Source organism: Schistocerca piceifrons, chromosome 1 (assembly GCF_021461385.2).
Source record: "Schistocerca piceifrons isolate TAMUIC-IGC-003096 chromosome 1, iqSchPice1.1, whole genome shotgun sequence".
In the NCBI taxonomy this organism is placed as follows: Eukaryota; Metazoa; Arthropoda; class Insecta; order Orthoptera; family Acrididae; genus Schistocerca; species Schistocerca piceifrons.
This window is the reverse complement of record NC_060138.1, coordinates 134295146-134315967: the sequence shown is the minus strand read 5'-3', so window position 1 is coordinate 134315967 and position 20822 is coordinate 134295146. Positions and strand designations below refer to the sequence as shown.

Genomic DNA, 20822 nt, shown 5'->3' with positions numbered 1-20822 from the left:
GGCAGAAGGAGCCCACTGGCCAACCTTAGCATGTTATGAGTAGGTGACGCGAAGCAGCACTTATGGCAAAACAGAGGGGCACAGCCGTGTGTAAATATGTGCGGGTTACTAACGATATTGATTCAAGTGTGGCAGCTCTCCTGGAAAACGGGGCGTGTCACACCACCAGCTACATGCAGCAGCAGATGGGGCGCCAGCGTTCCAGTCCACAGCGGGTCGCTGGTTCGACCCTCTGAGGCTGATGTGGGGTCCATAGCCAGCCAGTGGCGGGCAACTCCATGGCACGCTACTGCAGGCAGCCGTCCTAGCTTCCTACACACGCTAGAGGCATCCTAAGGCGAGGGCCACAGATTCGGTTGCCTGATTACGGGTGCTTGTTGTCGCCGTGATCTTAGCCATGTCGGCGAGAAGCACATAGCTGGCCGCCTGTGGCTCACACCGAATGGCGCTAAGTTGGCAGGGACGCAGACGGGTGAGTTGACTGCTGGCATCCTGACAATGGCACAATTCCACTGGCGTAAAAGTCCGACACACAGTGCGTGCGTGGGTCGCTGAGGCAGCCATCCCGCGCCAAGCCATCTTGCAGACAGCGAAGTGGTGTCTTCAGCATTGTGGGACCCAGTGATGCAGATTAAGGGGAACACGGCCCTGTAGTAGGAAGCAATAAATCACTTGGGATGCTAGGATGAGTCTTTATACGGTGCCTTCAACCTCTTTCCGTTACATTTGTTCAGACTGATAAATTTGTTGACAGAAATTGCCACTACAGAACTTAGCATAGACATTTTTTATTGCCCTGCAGCATGATTGTAGGTGGCCTGAAGCGGATGGGAATGCTGTTGTACATAGCTATAAAAGTAGTTAGTGGAACAAATATAAAATGTTTATCTAAATAATTTACTGATGTCTAATATGGCTTGATATGCAGTTACAGGAATTAAAGAGGCCCTGTTTAAGTTAGGAATGCATATAAATATATGAATCTTTATATTTATTGTGTACTATCTACGCTAATGTCATGTAATCTGGAATATTTGAAATAAGGTAGTAAACTCATGGAAGCTTTTATTGATAACTATATGGTACTTAGCTGTGTATGTAGTAGGTGTGCCTTACACAGAGACTAAGTACGGGCTAATGATAACAGTGTTAAAGTGTTTATATAAGTTACAGTTAATCATTGTGTCTGCTTCTGTAGCAATATGAAACAGAGAGAGATTAGAGGAAGAGAGAGATGGTGTCTGGAAACAAAGATGACAGCTAAGGAAATATGCAGGCTCACGGGTGATCCATTAGAGCCCCAGACACAGTGACCAGAAAGTAGCCGCAGTCAGTATTCTTGCAGAGATTACAGAGAATCTCTGACATGCAGAAGTGTATATCCTTACATGGAAAGCACATTCCCGATGGTCGTGAATATATATTCAACACTTGAGAGTGTGATGTTCAGCCAGATCATAAGGGACTTTAATGTATTATGGATGTAGCTTGCGCGAAACTTATACTTTAAGCAGGTAGACGGGTGTCCACCTGCGTTACTGAATCAGAATATAAATTAATGTTTGTTACTCCTTATTATCTACACTTCATTCACCGCAAAAGTAGCTGAAGAAACATTTAATTGAACAGGTCCCTAAGACCTGTGCACAGTAAGCTATAAGGCATTACTACTTTCTGACCCGAGTATTGAGTCCTTTGTTGTAGAGCTAAAGTTTACCCCTTTATTACAACTTTATTCTTGTTTGGCAGTATATTAGGATATCGTGATGGAAGTTGGAATATCCTTTAATGGTATAATCTAAAGCATGCTCCACTTCTTCTAAACTCATAAAGGGGGATGTGATGAAAGGTGAGTGTTTGTTGGCTCTTTTATTTTCTTACCACTTACATTACCATTTTGAAGAAATATAATACTTATTTTAGAACTGTCTGTGAGACATTGGCTTAACCAGTTCTAATGTGTGTCGATTAAGATACTCAAGCATACCGTTTGCTTAACTGATGCGTTGGAATTTAGATTCCAGTGAGACAGTTAGCCATCAGGCAATATTGTGTTCCGGTGGTTGAGAACATTATGTACCGCCAAGATATATAAAGAAAAGAAGGTAGGCCATTAAGGCTATTGGTGATTAGAAAATTCCCAGATGCCCTTGATCACTGTAATGTCATGACTCTCAGGGCTATGCATGTGACAGAACACGGAAGTCGTGATGTGCATCCAAGGCAAATAACTCGTTTCGTGTCTATGATAAAGCGGGGTGCTGTGGTACAATGCACTGATATTGCTCGAAATATTTTTCCCAGAGATAAGACTTGCAACATGAATGGGGAGTTTGATGCAGACATGTGATCAAAGTGAATATGAATACTGCATGTGTGTGTTCAGTTCATTTTCTGTCTGAAGTTTATGAACAATATTTGAGATATGGACTTCTAGGGTTACCTTCAAGAAAGAAGCTGCTACCCTCAACAATCCGCAACATAAACATTCTAAACTGCTTCTGGTGTTGTAATCATGTACGTCATTGTTCCTTTCCAACTGCAGTGTATTATTCACAACAAACTTCATGAGAGTATAAATATACTGTGAGGCAGAGATGCACGCAGAAGGATATCACTCAGAATAGTTATATCTCGAAAGTTACATTAAACTAGTGTAAGACACATAAAATTAATGTTTTTTCGTGTGGTACTGGGTTCCTCTATGACAGTAAATGACTTGCTGTATTGTGTAGCGAAGAAATAAATTATAGTGCTCAGGGTTGTTAGCATTTGCTGCTGTATACTATATCTTGAGTGCTCGTGGAATTAGCGGATATTTTTTGTCATTCGCAGGATGAGTTATCTGTTTCAGTGCTACTGAGCTATTTTATCTGCAACTTTCGTGTCCTTATCTAAGGCCTTAATGATAAAAATATATCTAACAGTGGCTGCCTAGCTCGGTTGATTTGATAAGTTCAGGTAGAGATCGAAATTTGTCGACTACTCCAAATGTTATATTTAAATTTTGTCGAAGAATGTTGTAGCAGCGATTTCTGTCACTCATTCTTCTAGCTTTTGTTTACTATTTATTTGATTGATAATGAGAAATTAATATTGTAATAAAAGGAAATTCATTCCTTGGAGATCTGGAAGTCGTGCACAACATCGCGAAGCTATAACTACGAAAAAAACGAGCTTTCACGACTTTAGAAACCGTGTCACCGAAAATAAAGAAAGACAATCAGACCATAGCTAATGATCCCCTTCATAAGCTCATTGAAATAATACACAAAGATTTAGAAATTAGGGAACGGAGGGCTGGATTGAACTTTTAATAAAACTACATGCACAGAAAGCAGCATCAAAGCGATGTGATGTAGTCTTATGAAGTAAAACAAATGTTCTTCACCGTCTTCTTTCGTTAATGCGGACAAAAAGGTCATCTGACATGAAAGAGGAAACCAAACTACATAGAAGTGTGAGCAGTGTGTTGCCAGAATGTTTTACATGGCAGCAAATACGATGTTTGTTGAACGAAAGCAAAAGGGTGAACTGGAATTCAGAGGACATTGCGCATGCACTGACTTCGAGAGATCAACCGCCAAAACCATATGTTTACTTGTGAAAGCGAAAAATGTCTTTGCTGTGCAGCGCAGCACTTCAAAAATGGACGAAAGAATTTAAATAGAGACCAGGTACTCTCAAATATATCTTATGTGAATTGAAGGCTAAATCAAACAATTTTACTACCCGAGGGAGACTGGAAGTTTTGACATTTGAGGAAATGAATGTTCATTTTCGTGTGTGTTACGATTCGTCGGAGGGCTTGGTAGTAGTTGGTCCACATTCCAACGTCCACGTTTGCGTATTCCGTGGATTGTGTAACTGTGGAAGCAAACAGTTTATTATAACTTCAGTACAATTGTTACCAGTATTTTGCTTCATAGTATCATTAAGGGACTTGATAAATCCGGAATAAATATTGTAAATGTAGCATATGATACGAATGGAAAAATATAAAAGTTTGCAAGGAATTGTGTGTCGATGCAAATAAAATATATATTGTAAATCCAGCGGACGATGCCAGAAATGCATGGGTTTCCTTTAGTGTATCACATCTGTTAAGTTACTGAGGAACAATTTCATTACGTTATCTAATGGGTCCTAAATAACTGAGGAAGCTACATACGATTTTGAAAAAAATAGAAAAGTGATCTAACGGTAACGCACCGCATTACAGAAGAACATTTATATGTTTCAGGACCAGCACACGCCTATTTTCACGACGAACACCATAGTATTTGGCGTAAGGTCTTCACAAAGACATTGAAGTAAAGTTTTGCGAACTCGTTAACGACGTCTTTGATGTATCCAACTCTAGAGTTCCAAAAGATGAATGTTGGTGCTAATTTGGAATGAATCTCATAATTAAGGAAAATACGCTAAAGGGGTTTCTAGACATTTGTTTGACAGTGCGAGATGGTGATACTGACAAATTTTCACCTTTTCAGAGTTTTCATGACGTCAATAAATCCAGTCTCTGACCTTTTCGAAAGCCTGAAAACTATGAAAGTAAGCAGCCCATTAACTTCAAAATCCAGATTGCTTGGTGAACTTATTTTTCTACGTTAGAAAGATTATGAACAATTTATAATAAACCTACTCCATTTGAACTAAGGAATAGGTTGCGGCTCCTTAAACTGACGGAAAACGCAAGTAATATTTCTTTCTCTGGAAGTACCCCCGTTACAGAAGAATGAAATGCCGAATCATCTTAGTGTGACGTCGACTCAGATGCTGCACCCCTAAGTTTCATTACCAGTGAGCTCTGTGTTGTTGATTAATCGCCAGTACAGTAAAAGTAATCGCAGAAGCTGTGAATCTCGAAGAAAATTTATTAACGGTTGTTGTAACAACGTGCCAAGTTCTTCCAGATGCGGTGAAATACATTGCATGTTATAGTGCCTTTAACTACTAAAACATTGATTAATCGTAGGATTTTCCAGCAGCAAGAAAGGAGGTATTTGCAGAAGAATTGAAGAGTTTGTTGCTTTTGGTGGAAATGGATTGTGCGATGTAATAGCTCTGTCCTCTATTTGGAAACAAACGTTTCCTGAAATTCATTACACAGTTATTGCTTTTTATGGAACAAAAAGAACGTGTATAAGGATTAGGTATCTGAGTGAAGAAGTAAAGTTGTAAGCTACGAAGAAATGTGCCATAAGGAGGAAGCAGCTATGAATTGCATCTTCAGCTGGTGAACAATAATAGATATCCGGAACAGGCTACACTTAAACCAGTTTCTTCGGCAATTTTTCATCTTAATTATCATTTACTTAGTCCTAACGTATAATACATGTGTCATGCCACTTGATTTGATTTGTCCAGCTGTGTACTGAACGAAACCGAACATAAATGAATGAGTATCACGTCACGCCGTCTATGGTGCGACACGTTAGCCGTATAATCACACTGCCGTTCTGCGATTTGCTGCCATACCTTGATGTCAGGGGCTCCAGCCAATAGCGTACGACTGGTCCCCCCCGATGTGCTTCCTTGTTAGAAGGAATTCAACCATTAGATTCATTGTACAGGTCCTTTTAGTGTAAGACATGTGTGTTTCTATAGTTATAGTTCAGGAATAATGCTGTTCTCACGGTATTACTTTTGTTTAATGCGGAGCCATCATCTTGAACAGTCCTCATGACATGCAAAACGACTGGTAAGATCATTCCAATTTATACACAGTGCTGAAATACGCTCTACAGTTTGAGATTAGTCTGGGTATTCATCACTATCAGTGTGCACACCTACATACTTTGCCGTATTCATATGCAGTGGAGGAGCCTTCAAGACCTTGTGAACTACCAGGTATTTGGAGACTGGTTGCTACATTATTGCAACTTCATTTCTTTCTGTTACATTTCCAGTTCTACCATGTTAAGGATACAAAAAGCACAAGGTTTGTTTTGTATGGATGAAATGGATTATATTTCCATTAATAGAAGCATTGTTTTGTAAAGAGTGATGTAGGGAGAATTTTAATTATGAGATTGTAATTTGCGCCCATGCATAAAAGGTATAATACACATATTATCAACCGAAAGAATTGCACAGTGATTCACCGGAAAGATCATTCCTGCTCTGCTTAAAAGTGCTACAGATAGCGAGCCACCTTATTGTGGTCATGATACAAGTGAAGGCTGATTAATTCTGATGATTAAGTTTGTACACATTGAGCCATGATTGAAGGCTGACTAGAGAATTAAATACAACGTCTTTACATGCTAGCTAATTTTTCAGGAAGTGAATAAGGTAGGATGTTGTATGCTGCTTTGCGCTTGTGTTATTTGTAATAGCATCATGTCATGTTCGAGGCATTTAGAACACTACTAATTGATTTGTCATGTAAATAACTACTGTAGTCTCTTTTAACTGATGAATACATGATAGGGGGAAGTGTCCCATAGCACAGCTCGTTTCTATAAGTGAGAAGTTAACACATGTTAGCACAACTTGTTGTTTCACAAAGCTATTCACACATGTATTCTGTGTTCTTTAGAAGAATACAGACGCTTGTCATCTCTTTTCGCTAATTTATACATATTTAACTGCTATATGGCTACTTTAGAGCTATGTATTGAAGTCTGAGAGAGCGTTAGAAAATTGTTCACAAATGTAACATATTTCACTTTGCGTATCACGAATTATGATAATGTTTGAAACTTTAAACACTACTGGCGTATGGCTGCCTGGGAGTGAAAGGACTGTGCCAAATAATGGCTCTGAGCACTATGGGACTTAACTTCTGAGGTCATCAGTCCCCTAGAACGTAGAACTACTTAAACCTAACTAACCTAAAGACATCACTCACATCCATGACCGAGGGCCAAATAAGGGATGGATATCATTTGTAACAAGGGTTATATTAACAAACGTCAGAAAAAGACTTTTATGGATTATGCCAAAAGAACCTTGACATATTACATAGAATTATTTAAGAACAATTACTTATAATACATCAACAATGTTACCAAATATATAAGTGAGATCAAATAACAGAAATTTGTAGTATAAATTCAAATACTTGCTCTCAAATCTCCAAAAGTCATTCATGAGGACAACAAGTACGAAAATATAATTTAGAAAAACTTTATTCTCTTTCCAAAAATATACAAATCTTGTGTTCCAATCGTTATTGTTGGCATATCTACAGCAATACATAACAATCTCTTTTAAGGATCCAAGTAAAAGTCATTCAATAGCTAGGCCACAACCATATCTAGAATGTGTTTCTCTAAAATACAACAAATAATTCGGGTCTACCTAAACGAAATTCATTAAGAGTAAACAAAATACAATGAGTGATGCTTGATATGAAACTACCACTTGTCAGGCAATGTGGTCTGGAGGAATGGACGAAAATTACTTTGGGCAGGCATGATCAGCTGCTTACCACACTCCTCCTTTTCTAACACGCCCCAAGGCACGAACATAGAATGATAGCCTGATGCACAGAGAAGTAATCATTAAGTAAAACAAGTAAAACTTAAGTCATCAGATTACACAGTGGCAGCACACACTACACATTTGTGCAAAGTCGCTAAAGATAATTAGGTAACTGGCCAAGGTAACCACCTACACTTACACTTTATAGTAAGGATGATGAGTGGCCAACTGAGATACAGCTTCAAAGCACGCCACGAGCCGTAAACGGTAAATACTTAACCGTGTCACGGGAAGGAAAAATTAGCTGGAAGGAAAACATAAACGGTTGTCTGATGCACCTCACCTATCTAAAGACAAGCTCGGGTTAGGATTATAACCTATCAAAATACAACCAACAAGAATTGCCCTGGTGAGGCACATATGCATGCGGAATACAAACAGCTATAAATCAATTTGTCGATTTAGTACACAAAGTACCAGACAAGAAAAATATTTTGAACGTCATAATTGATGACACTGAACATAAAGAAATTTGCAAAACCCCTGTAATTCAAAACGCACAATCACGTTATAACTCTAGGGCAGTTACACAGTTGAAATTATTATAGCATGTTTTCACTAGAGTGACACGCTGCCCAAATCGCCTGACCAGACACAGGGACTGGGAATAACAACAACAGAAGGCTGAACCGAGTCCGTTATAGAAGCAGTTGGGTACAAACCCATCAGTTTATAAGAACGCCGCGTGATCTCGGCACCGAAGGAACGAACTAAAACTAGCTCACTGGGCGTACAAAGCCACTATGTGATGGCAAACAATGGAAGGCCATGGAGTCGCTGGGAGATGTGTTGATGACGACCACCCACTGCTAGCCTGGTGGACCAAACAGCCAGTATACTGCCCCACAGAACTGTCCTGTCCACTCTGGTTCACGGACTGCCTCTCCCGAAAAACGGCCAGAACGTCACTGGCGGCAAACGTGCCACGCCTACATCACGCCAAAGATTCTGTTCCAACAGATGTGGCGCGAGCTGTCGATGCACAGCGTTTCAAGAGACATACAACAGTGTGGTCTGGACTGTTATCACAGAAGTTTTGAGGGCAGCAGGATTATAAAACTGGAAGTTATTTAAGACTATAGTTATAAGAGTCGAAGAGGGGGGTCAGTGGATGAGAAGGGAGTGTGATAGGTTTATTTACTATAAGCGATGTCAATCAGTATGTACAACGACCAAGCAATAAAGAAAACTGAGGATAAATTTGAAAAAGGAATTGAAGTTGAGGGACAAGAATGATGGCCAAAGTAGTAAGGATAAATAGGCAGACAGGCAATAGCAGGGAAAGTGGGGCTGAAGCGGAATTTATTAATACGTAATATAAATTTAAGCGGTAGGATGGCTTTTTAGAAAGCATTTGTTTGGGGTGTAGCCTTGTACGGAAATGAAACGTGAAGTGTCAGTAGTTCATACTGAAAGTAAATAGAAGCTTTTGAAAAGTGGTGCTACAGAAGAATATTGCAGATTAGGTGCATAGATCAGAAAACAAATGACCAGTTATTCAATCGAAACGGACTGAAAAGAAATATGTGGCACAACTTGGCTAGATGAAGGGATTGGTTAATACGACACATCCTAAGGCCTGAGGAAACAGGCGGTTTGGTAAAGTAGGTAAGTGGGGAGTAACAATCGTAGAGACGGACCAGTGTATGAGCATAGTAAGTTGGTTAAAATTAATGCGAGTTGTAGTAGTTATTCAGTAATGAAAAGGGTTGCGCAAGTTAAGATGGAGAGCGAGAGTTGTGTCGAACCAGCCTGCGAACTGGGAAATGAAGTACCAAAATGTAGTTTTATATAGCTTCGTACATTTAGTAGTTTTCATCATAATTTTTTTTACTTTCTTTGAAGATTGCATGAGCTTTTCTCTAACGGATACTACTAGATTGCCTTATGCACGAAAGCTGAAAGGCGGAAGAAATATATAGAGGTCCAACATGAGGAAAACAAGCTTGAAAACCATGTTATAGAAAAAGAAGTGCAAGTGAGTGAAGACGACAGAAATGATACTGCAGGAAGAAAGAAAAGTGATAGACGCAGTCGAAACGAGCCCTGTAAGTAAACGACGTGCTTTCAGAATTATTTAGATCCTTTGGGAACCAGGCATGACAGACTATTCCACCTACTGCACAAGATATCTCAGAGAGGTGTACTTCCCCAGACGAAATACCAGCTGACATCAAGATAAACGTATAAATTTCAATTCTAAGATATAAAGTGTGTCTAGGTATAAAAACTTTCCGTATAAGTGTATCGTAGTTGCAGATGTCTGTAAAGACTTCTTGTCTCCTATTATACAGCACGAGTGATCTGCCCTGGCTTTGCGCAGGTAGCTCTTTGTGTCTACAGCCAGAAAACTTATCAGGCAAAGCGGTAATAGACAGTACAAAAATCTCTTTCTCGTGAACCTTTCTCGCTGTTAGTTCAAACCACATCTGAAGGGTTACATTGATTCATCAGACTGGAAATTTATAAAGCTCTATTTAATTTGGTTCTCATATCGCTTATGGTATATGTATACCACGTTAACACTTGCTCTCAAATTATTATTGGTTGAAACATAGTTCTATAAACAACACGCACAGGATTCATACAGGCTTCAACCTCTCAAGTTAATGATCCATTAGCGTTAATGACTCATTACTGGCGATCATGAAATTACATTTCGATCGTTATACCATCAGCAAAATTGGAATTGTCACGTTGTGCCAGAGCACTAGGTCATAACTCAGTAGTGACAGCTGTTCGCTTATACGAAGGTAGCTCGCAGAATAATGAACAGTCCACACACCTCTGTTTCTCAAATGAGTGGTCATAGCTTCGAAAGTGCCGTGAGACCATTATATCTTTTATTTCAAATCTTTGGTTTGGTTCCCACCATCAGTGCCAACAAACATTCTCCATCTTCTCTCTACAGAATGTCGGTAAAGAGAGTCAAAGGCTACGTCATATGTTTGATGTGGCTCATCTGTATCAGTGGCTCTGGTCTTTACTGCAGTTATTTAGTAATGCATCAAATCATAATGAATCCACTGTCCCCTATGACAGTGCGCTTTGTATTTGTCTCATTTGTTTCACTATCTGTTTCGGAACCAGCTACAATTCTATGCAGATCTCTGTCTACCGGACATCATATCGTTAGTAGCATAATGGAACTGTTGCAGCAGGTAGATGTGTTGCTCGCTGTGCGAGATCACACTTACAAAATGGAAATATATCGCAAAACGCGCCAAAGAGCAATTTTACTTTTCATTACAGTGCTTGTGTGCATTGTCATACCACAGAGCATTCTAGCAACCTGTTTCTTCAGACATGATCCAATAAACCTCATCTGTATATGCCTACAAGTCTTGATCATGATCTGGCGAGTTCAGTTCTTCGCCGTTGTGCTGGTACTCCGACACAGGATGGGCGTCGTCTGTGGGCAACTGCTGAGGAGCACCCGGCCGCCGGCGGGTAGCGAGGCTGAGCTGGAGGAGCTGGCGTCGCGTGCAGGACAGCCGGGGGCGGCGGGGGCGGTGGAGGCGGAGGTGCGGCGGCTGCAGCGCGCCAGGATGGCACTCCACCGCTGCTCCCGCCTTTGCAGTCTCCACTTCGGACCCGCACTGTTGCTGTCCGTCTTGGCAGATTTCATCGTTATGACTTGCACTGCCTATTGGTTAATAGTCTTGGCACAAGAAAGAGACAAGAGTACGGAAATACTCGTGAGTCTATTTGGACTTACTAACATATTGTGTCGCCAGCTGGCGCTGTGCTGGGTGTGTTCCTCTGCGGCTGACCGCGCCGACAGAGCAGCTCTGTTGCTGTCGAGGCTGCAGCCGCTCCTTCGCCCTGGGCCAGCAGTTGATGTTCTGCAACTGCCAGTGGAGAGACTACGAATTTCTGCCATGGGGTTCTGTGACATCGACCTTCGTGTCTTCACAGCCATTATTAGTGCTGCGGTCACTTATCTCGTGATACTTGTACAATTTCATAAGTGAAGCACTTCGTATGATCTTTGCTAGGGCGTATCTCCTTCTAATTGTGCAGTGTACGGGTGGTGTCATAGGAGGAAACGTCTTTCAGTTAGTGACATATTACTTAATAGCTGCATTGTAAGTATAGGTTATTCTTCAACTACTCATTGTGTTTGTATTATCCAGAGGATTGATAGACATGTCCTTCTAAACAAACAAATTGCAGTAAAAGAGTTGCAAGCTATTTTCAGTAAATGTGTGTATTTATTTAGTTACTTCCTGCAGCGTGCATGATAAATGAGGCTCTAGCCTGCTTCCTTTATGTCATGTGAGGTAGGTACTATAATGGACCCTCCTGCATCAAATTAAGTTACTGGTATATGCCCTGAGGGTGTATAAGAGCTCCAGCATAAGCTGCCATCTTAATTTGATCTTTCTGTCACGTGTTAGTTAGTTTTGAAAATTACTTTACTACGGTGCGCATGAGACAGCCGATACCAGGTTGACGTGTACAACACAGACATATCATATAGGACATCTGCTGGTTTTCCATGAGATTCAACCACCGGGAGAACCATGTCAGTAGTGTTTTATGGCACTAACACACTTCATCATATGCAAGAAGTTGTGTGAAGTTACATTCTCTTCTGTGATCACCTGCGCTAAAGGAAAATGACATATCATGAAAATTATTGATCTGCCAACAAATTGTAAATATTCGGCACAGCGTATAATGCACAACTCACACGTATCTGGATAGCAAGTAAGTAGTAACCACACTGTACACTGACAATTCTACATAAACAAAAGCAGCCAATTACGCGCATTCAGAAATTTTTTACACTTCATGCCCATGAAATAGTGGGAAACACTCAACTGCTGACGAGCCGAAGCCAACTGAAAATGAAAAACTGTTCTGTGCACTCACTTGTTTCAATACAAGTAGATCACCATATTGTTCCAGAACCAGCTCAAGGAATTATTTAGAATCCATGAACCGAACCTAACAACTAAATCCGAATGCGAAAAAGTTCAAATGTCTCTTTTTACATATTTCATTAATATTACGTGTTAGAGGCCATAGAAGACGCTTTTGTATTGAATGAAGAGGAATGTATATACTTCTGTTTTAAAGTTTTTTTAGGCCCAAAGTTGTGTTGTTGCTATGGTCTTCAGTCCGAAGACTGGTTTGATGCAGCCCTCCACGCTACTGTATCCCTTGCAAGCCTCTTCATCTCCTACTAACTACTACAACCTACATCCTATTGAATATGTTTTCTGCATTTCTCTCCTGATCTATTTTTACCTCCACTTATCCCCACACTTTCCTCCAATACCAAACTTGAAATTGCATAACGCTTATAGAACGTGTTCAGTTCACCGATCTTTTAATTTAGAACGGATGTGTCACAAAGTTATTCTCTTCCGAATTCATTTCAGTACCTACTCATTTCTTATGTGGTCTATCAACGTGGTCTTCGACATTCTTCTGGTAGCACCATATTTCAGAAGTATATATTCTCCTTTTGTTCGAACTTCTTATCGTCCCGTTTTGATTCCACACAAAACTACACTCCAGTCAAACTCTCTCGAAAAGACTTCCTACTACTTAAATTTACATTCAATGTCAACCGGTTTCCCCTCTTCACAAACGTTTTACTTCCCCTTACCAATTTACATTTTTATCTACTCTCTGCTTCGACTATCGTAACTTATTTTGCTGGCTGATGAGCAAAACTATCTACTAATTGTAGCATCTAATTTCCTAGTCTAATTACGTCAGCACTGCCTCATTTGGTTCGACTACATTCCATTACCCTCGCTTTGCAACAGTTGATGTTCATCTTACAACCTCCTTTCAGGACACTGTCCATTCCATTCAAATGCTCTTCCAAGGCCTTTGCTGTCTCTTAGCAAACGGCAGTGGCGTTGGCAAACATCAAATTTTCTTCTTCCTCTTGAACTTAAATGCAGTTACAATCCCCACGGTACAGCTTGTTCGGTGTGCAGATTGAATAATAATGGGGATAGGTAAAATCCTGCCTCATTCTCGGTCACCTACTTTTTTTTTCAAGCCATTAGACTCTTATAACAGCCGTCGGTTTCTGCAAATCTCCAATATCAAACTTCGTTCCCTGCACATTACACCCGCTACATTCAGAATTCCGAAGAGTGTATTTCAGTCAACATTTTCAGAACCGACCTCTAAGTCTACAAATGCTGAAAATCTAGATTTACTATTCCTTAGCCCATTTTCTAAGATGATCCATTCGGTCAACATTTCCTATGGTGTTACTACAATTCTCCTAAACTCAAATTGATCAACCCCAAGGTCGGCTTTAACCACTCTTTCCATTTGTCGGGGAATAATTCGTGCCAATGTTATGCAATCATGGTTTTTAAACTGATAGTCTGGTAATATCCACGCCTCTCTGTATTAGCTTTCTTTATAAATGGAGTTATTAAACTCTTTTGGAAATCTGAGGGTATTTCGCCTGTCTCGTACATCTTTAATATCAGGTTGACTAGGTTTGACACCCTGGCTCTACCTAGGTTATTAGTAGCTCGAAGGGAATGTCGTCTACTCAAGGGCCCTTGTTTCGAATTAGGTCTTCCAAAGCTCTGTCGAATTCTGCCTGAAGTATTACACCTCACATCGCATCTTCATTTGACTTCTTCATTTATGTCTATGACAATACCATCTAGTTAATTTCCATTGTAGAGTCGCTCAATATATGCCTTCCACCTTTCAGCTTTACCTTCTTTGTTTAGTATCGGTTTTTCATTTGAACTCTTGCTAATCATACTGCTGCTTCTCCTTTCTCCAAAAGTGGCTTTAATTTTCATACAGGTGGAAACTACCCTTCCTCTAGTTATGTATGCATCTATCGAACTGTATTTGCCTGTATCGCTTTCACCTTTCATATGTTTCCCTTTCTACCAATCTTTCCCTTTCGCCTGCTTCATTGGCTGGCTTTTTACATTTACTTTTTTCATCAGTTATATTCAGTATTTCTTGTGATATCCAGGGATATCTGCGAGGCGTTGTCTTTCTACCTATCTGATCCTCTGATGCCTTCAGTGGTTCACCTCTCACAGCTAACTAATCATTCTCTAATTTATTTGTTTCTCAAGTTTCAGTTAATCGTATTCTAATCCTTTTATGGAACTTTTAATAACGTATTGTTCTATCAATTCATCCTAGTCCAAAATAGCAGATATCCAACCATTTTGGTATTTAATAAGTTTTAATCTTAAATTTTTAACCAATGAATAGTGGTCTGAGTCCACATATTGCCTGAAAATGTCTTACATTCGAAGACCTGGTTCATAAATCTCTGTTGTCTTTTATCACTCTTTCTGGATGATCAAATTCAAGGAGTACAACCGTAGCCTTATCTGCAATTGTAATTCATCTGGTCCATTTGGTTCAGTTCTGTTGACAAACGAGGATAACGAAACAATACCTCTCTCAGCAGCGGCGGTCGTCCTTAGATATTATCTCGACATCGCAAAAGGAAGTTTAACATACATAGGTTAATTGTCAATGCATCATAGTAGTGAACTACAAATAATGAGAAATTCTTTCTGTACGTTTCAGCTTTTATTTATAATAACTGGGTGATGTGTTTTTGAACATATAAATGTATTCATAGTACAAGTCCTGAAGCGACAATCCATGTATTTTCTTCTTGCAGTAAGAGTAAACAAAGCAGGAACAAGAATTTGTACCGCTGATCAAATCGTCGCAATCCAGAAGAGCAAAGACGAAAGACAGACTAACTTCTACAACAAGTGCAGGGATTTGGACACGAGTCAGCAATATTATGTCTTGGCTGACATCACTAGGAATCATATACAGAGATACTATAAATTCACTGATAAAGAAAAAAATAATCTCTGAATAAAATCTTTGTAATTATAAGCAAGGCTGAAATCGTATTTACGCTGCGTTCACTGGCGACACGAATCATAAGAAGGATTATTGCTGGAGTCATTTCATACTTAGTGCACAATCATCAGTTGAAACATAGATCATCTGCCAGTCAAGAATGATACAGACATTGCAGTGGTTACAGCAGGAATCGTAGACGAATGTTTTTGTGGTGTACTTTATTTAATTTACTTAATACCTAAGCGAGACAAAAAATTAACATGAATCACATTCAAACTGAGCGATTCGTTTCATGTTACACTAAAAGTTCGACAGATGCGCCTACAGCCTTACACAATAAGTAAGTAACGTTGTAGCAAGTGGTTCGCATTTACAATGTGCCTAACTGAACAAATAATTCAGACAGTATTTACCAGTGAACACCCGATACCTTAAAGAATCCATTTCCCATGTATAAAACAACTGCTGTTGTCTGATTACAAATGAGTTAATATGTTAAATGAGTAACGGTAAGCATGTGAGCAAGAAAATGTTTAGAAGAGGTTTGTAATTATGTTTAAAGCTTGTTGGAAGACACTAAGTGTTTTCATTATGAAAGAATAGATGAATTTAGTCCGGGAAATTTGCGCTCCGTTTTAAGCAAACCAAAGATTTCTCGAATCTCAATGTTAATGAAGTCATTTCTCCAGATATATGTGTCGTATAATTTTGCAGGAGCATTAAGGAATGTGAATAGTCGTTAGTAAAGAAGTAAGAAATTAGAACGTCATGTCTGATGCTGTATTTTTTCCTCATGAACAGTAAGAATGTAAGTATCAACCTTTACCCCTTTCATTATTTTTGAATGCGACAGATAGAAAAGGTTTCGGAAAAGTTTGAAATTGTGTAAAGTTTGTTGGAAGTAGCTATGAGCCCTAATTTCAAATACTGAATGAATAAAGTCTGCGTATTTGTGTGCTGTCAGTTACGGCACCTTATCTCATTGTGTTAATGTTCTAACTCATGGTTACACTTCTTAATGAGTAGATCATGACTGCATTTTATATTTCTTTAAATCATCCACTGGTTGCATGAAATATTGAAAATCAAATTTTGCTGCCCCATTCGCAGCAAGAAAATAACTTAAACCTAGTCGATGTTAACTAAGTAAAATTTATTATAGACAAAATTGTAATTGGTATAATAACATTTAACTACACACCTAAATATTTTTAATTTTTATTATATTCGTGTTGGAATGCTATTACAACTTGAGCAAAAGCTTTAAATTGAGAATTGATCGACATGGTAACGTAAACAAGTTTCTTGTCTTTGCTTTGGTGACGTAATTGTACCGCGCTGGCTCTCATCCTGACGTTAATTCATGGTCCACAGGAAACGAGGGTGAAAGATGGGGGTGGAGCAATCTATTTGGGAGTTATATAAGCTGTATTTTGTTATTTAGGTATTCGTTTATCTGAAGAAGTATGAAGACAAGCGAGGAAGTGTATCACGAACAATATCAGTGAATATCATCAGCTGTGGTGGGGTGAGAGACTTGGCTGCGGACCAACTTCTAGGCAATGTTTGCGCAATATGTTGTAGATAAAACTAAAGAACCGTACGATTAGGATTACAGCTGTGAAACATAGGGTTCTTACAACAAATTAAACTAATAATTTAGCACAGAGAAACCTATCTTGTCCTCTTTATCGTAAATATGAGGGAAGACATCTAAAACCACACAATATGCCCATGTACATTTCTATCGTAATTGGTGGTATTTCATTCCCTTGATGTATAGCGAAAATAATAAGTCACTATTTAAAATCATTTATGACTAAGAAATATTCTTTTTACATGTGTTGAACGTGACTTACGCCAAGTTTATCCAGAAAAAAGTCCGGTATAATTTCCTCTTTTTTTCAGTTTATTGGTTTTCAGGTCCTACCTATAAAGAAGAACGAATCCACACAGCTATCTTCCCGATGTATGATGTTCGAGAGAGATAAGTGCTGTCTGCTGTCTCATCATAGGGCGTGGTAGTGTCTCAGATGTGCTCGCTGTTTCAGTCACAACGCTGTTGTTAAGAACCGCTACACACCACTAATGCAGCGGGTTGCAGTGCTGTGTACAGAGCTAAAATATCATCAGTCTCGCATTATAGTACGTTGAACTGAATGCCAACGGCGGCTTGTGAGTATAGATTTTGGGCGTTCACAAATTTTTTGAGTCAAATAAACTAGAAAGTGTTCAATTGCATCTGCTGTATAACAATAACGATTAAGAACAAATTTATGAAACTGCAGCAACTGCCAATAATAATAGTGATGATAATAGTAATACGCTAAACTTTTCTGAAGAACAGAAGATTGTTTGGCGAAATTCTTAAATACAGTTTGACAATCAGTAGTCATACGCTATTCTTCACATCGTAAACAAAATATTAACATCACTCACCACGTCTTATTTTCTGAGCCAGGTAAACGGCATAATTATTTGTTATGAAATGATCTGCCCTTCCATGTAATACACACAGCAGTTAGTATAAATGCACGTTACACTGTACTGTAGGTACGCATTAAATAGAGAGAATTATATGTCAGCATGATTGGTACATTCCATTTATAAAGAAAAGCTATTTCTCTGTTTTGCAATCGCACAAATGCCTAGATCACGCTATGATTGGAGTCTTAATACCATCCAACTCTCGGTTGGAGGCATTGCCAATGACGGAAGCCTATTCCCCTTAATTGTGTTTCGAAGAAAAGCTTTAATATTCATTGTTGAGAAACAACGTTCAGATTCAACTGTCGCAAGAAGGAATGTTATAGTTATTCTCATTAGCCCACTTAAATGTGGAAATGTGTCTAGACACAACTTCCTGTCTAGTAGAATCTACAAAATTGTAACTGTTTAACATGTGCGTTGAAAATAGTGTAGATTACTTATAGCTCTGTTCTCCGTTGGGTCTTCAGTAATCATTGATAACTATCAACAATAAAGTCAACATCTCTCTCAGGAAAATTTATCGACAGTAGAGAAAATGGACTCACGTCTAATAATTTTCATACCACGAGTTGATAAATGAATGAAAATCTTTCAGTCATATGATTTATTCTGGTGTCGCAGACTTCTGTCGAATTTGCTGCTTGTTTTATATTGCTCTTTTTTCACAATTTGTTTTTCAGTCTCAACATACCTTATTTCTTTAGTAATATATTCGAACTCTGGCAAATATTCTCCAGTTGTTTGTTGTTTCAAGTTACTCTTACTACATCCTGAATAATATTTCGGGATTTGGCATGATCCTATGAAAAAGAAGAATAAGAACTCAGGGTCTTCTAAATTGGAGAAGCAGCAGCAAATTTCTCCTCTGGTTTGATCATGTGCGCGAACAGCGAGGCTAATTTCTTCTAAACACTCGATCAGACATTCCACCTTCTCTTAAACTGTGTTGACTCTTCCAATGTAGCTACTTTTCGTGGTACTCTAGTTTGCACAGCTCTGTCTAGCACATTGGTGCTGTGTGACGACCTGGAGGAAAAGGTCAGAAAGCCAGGGAAATACGAACAAAATACTGTCTCAGATTTGTTTATACATGCAGCTTTTTGTCGGACCAGACCAAATTGTTCAGCACATCAGTGGATCCTAGGGTATACCTGCATGATCCTTACCTGAAGACAGTCGATGCTTTCGCTCAGAAACCAGCATCGTGACAGCATTGCGCCATCACTTTTTCCCACTTTGTATCGGCACACTTTTGCAAATCAGAATTTATTACTCCAAGTAATGTCTCAGCTCCTGTGCGTCAGCGTTAGATAAGGCCCAAAACCTCTCCACACAGAGCCATGACATTCGTACCTATAACTAGTAATCAACTGTTGCTTGGTAGGCACGTTTGTCAATTCCTCCGACATTGCAGCTAAACAATGCGCACTTAAAATTTCCTTCGTTACTATTTCTCTGCATACAATGCAGAACTCCGTTTTGAACTGTTTTCGGTATACCTTCAAACACAATTGCAGCTTCTAAATGTTTCTTCATTGAAACGTCAACAGCGCTTTCTACATTTACAAGGCCACGAAACATTCATGTGATTTCTGATGATCCCGTCATTGTGAATAGGTACAGCTAACTCCAACGCACCTCAGAAAATTACGCAGTCTATTATTCTGGAGAGTAATATCTTTTACTATGCACTTGCTTTACTATGCACTTGTTTTCTCACAGAGTCTCTGTATACGCTGTCATGTTGCATACTCGTATTAACTTCAGAAAGCACTGAAATTGTTCTCATTTTTGTGTAATTGGAAGTTTTCGTGCATTTTAATTTTTTCGGACAAACTCACAAGCTCCCTAACATTTCAGTAAGTGCATTTCTTACGTTGCACCCACACAACCACTTACGCTTATTGTACACTTCTTCATTAAACCAAGTTTATTAGACTGTCTCAGTCGACGGATCTGGTCTGGGAGGTCCTAGTTCCTTTTGCAGATATCTCGTCCTGGTAATTCAATTTTCTGTTAGTGCTTAAAATATATTCGACAGAGTTGGCGTTGACACTGTACATGAAAGCCGATTCACTGTCCTGTGTGCGCAGTGACTTGAACAATAAACAATCTTCATAGTAAACAAACCTCAAATACAAACTGCCGTTTGTGGAAATGATTAAATTCAAGTTTAATGCCTATCAGGATAATCACTTGACTGCAGGTAAAAGAAACAGACTAAATTGGTGCACTCTCCTGTTAGGAATGCAAAAGGTTTACTGTTTTATGAAATCCATAACTTAAATAACTATAACTTATTCAGAAACTCACAAAATCGGTTTCCTATCAGTATAAACGTGACATATATTGACGTCCGATCTAACTTTGTAATATAGGACTGAACTGGTATATCAAAGGAGTGTGCCACTAGCTAGTGGGATTAATGCCAAGCGAACGGAGATAAACGTCTGGCGATGTGTGCTACAACCGAGTGGCACTGACGTAAACTTGTAGTTAAGTGGTAAGGCCTAACTGTGAACGCCGTGAACCGTTAATGTTATTTATAAAATCTGAATGCGTTTGACGCATAACGCAATTACGTCACGCCAGTTGCCCATGCTCAAAAGCTCCTTCAAACGTGAATAACTGAAGATGTTGTCGTGATTCTGATGCCAAGTTGTATGGTGTCTAGACAACTAGCACTGAAACGTGGGGCCACAGACCTAGGTGCCATATGTTTCAGGTTACTGCATCTATGTTACGTTTAACAACATTCAAAGAAAGATAAGAAATAAATCCCGAAGGTCTCCCAAATTACGGTTTCTCGTTCTCTGGTGCTCTTATGCTGTAGAACCCATTGTTGCATACACATCTCTTCCGAATATTGCAAGTGGAGAAATTGCACCTCACTAGCGTATCTGACTTGACATGAAACACGATAAATAAAGTGGGAAATAAATCTGAAGCTAATTAAAATACCTACACTGAAATATGCATGGTGATTTTGATGAGTT

The 20822-nt window shown here is 39.2% G+C and overlaps 1 protein-coding gene across 1 annotated transcript; it reads left to right on the top strand.

The window, feature by feature from the left end:
* Positions 1-10892: 10892 nt before the first annotated feature.
* On the top strand, positions 10893-11465 carry LOC124789637 (gustatory receptor 23a-like). The gene has a single exon (XM_047257102.1). The coding sequence runs from the start codon at positions 10893-10895 to the stop codon at positions 11463-11465; it is 573 nt and encodes a 190-aa protein (XP_047113058.1).
* The last annotated feature ends 9357 nt before the right edge of the window (positions 11466-20822 follow it).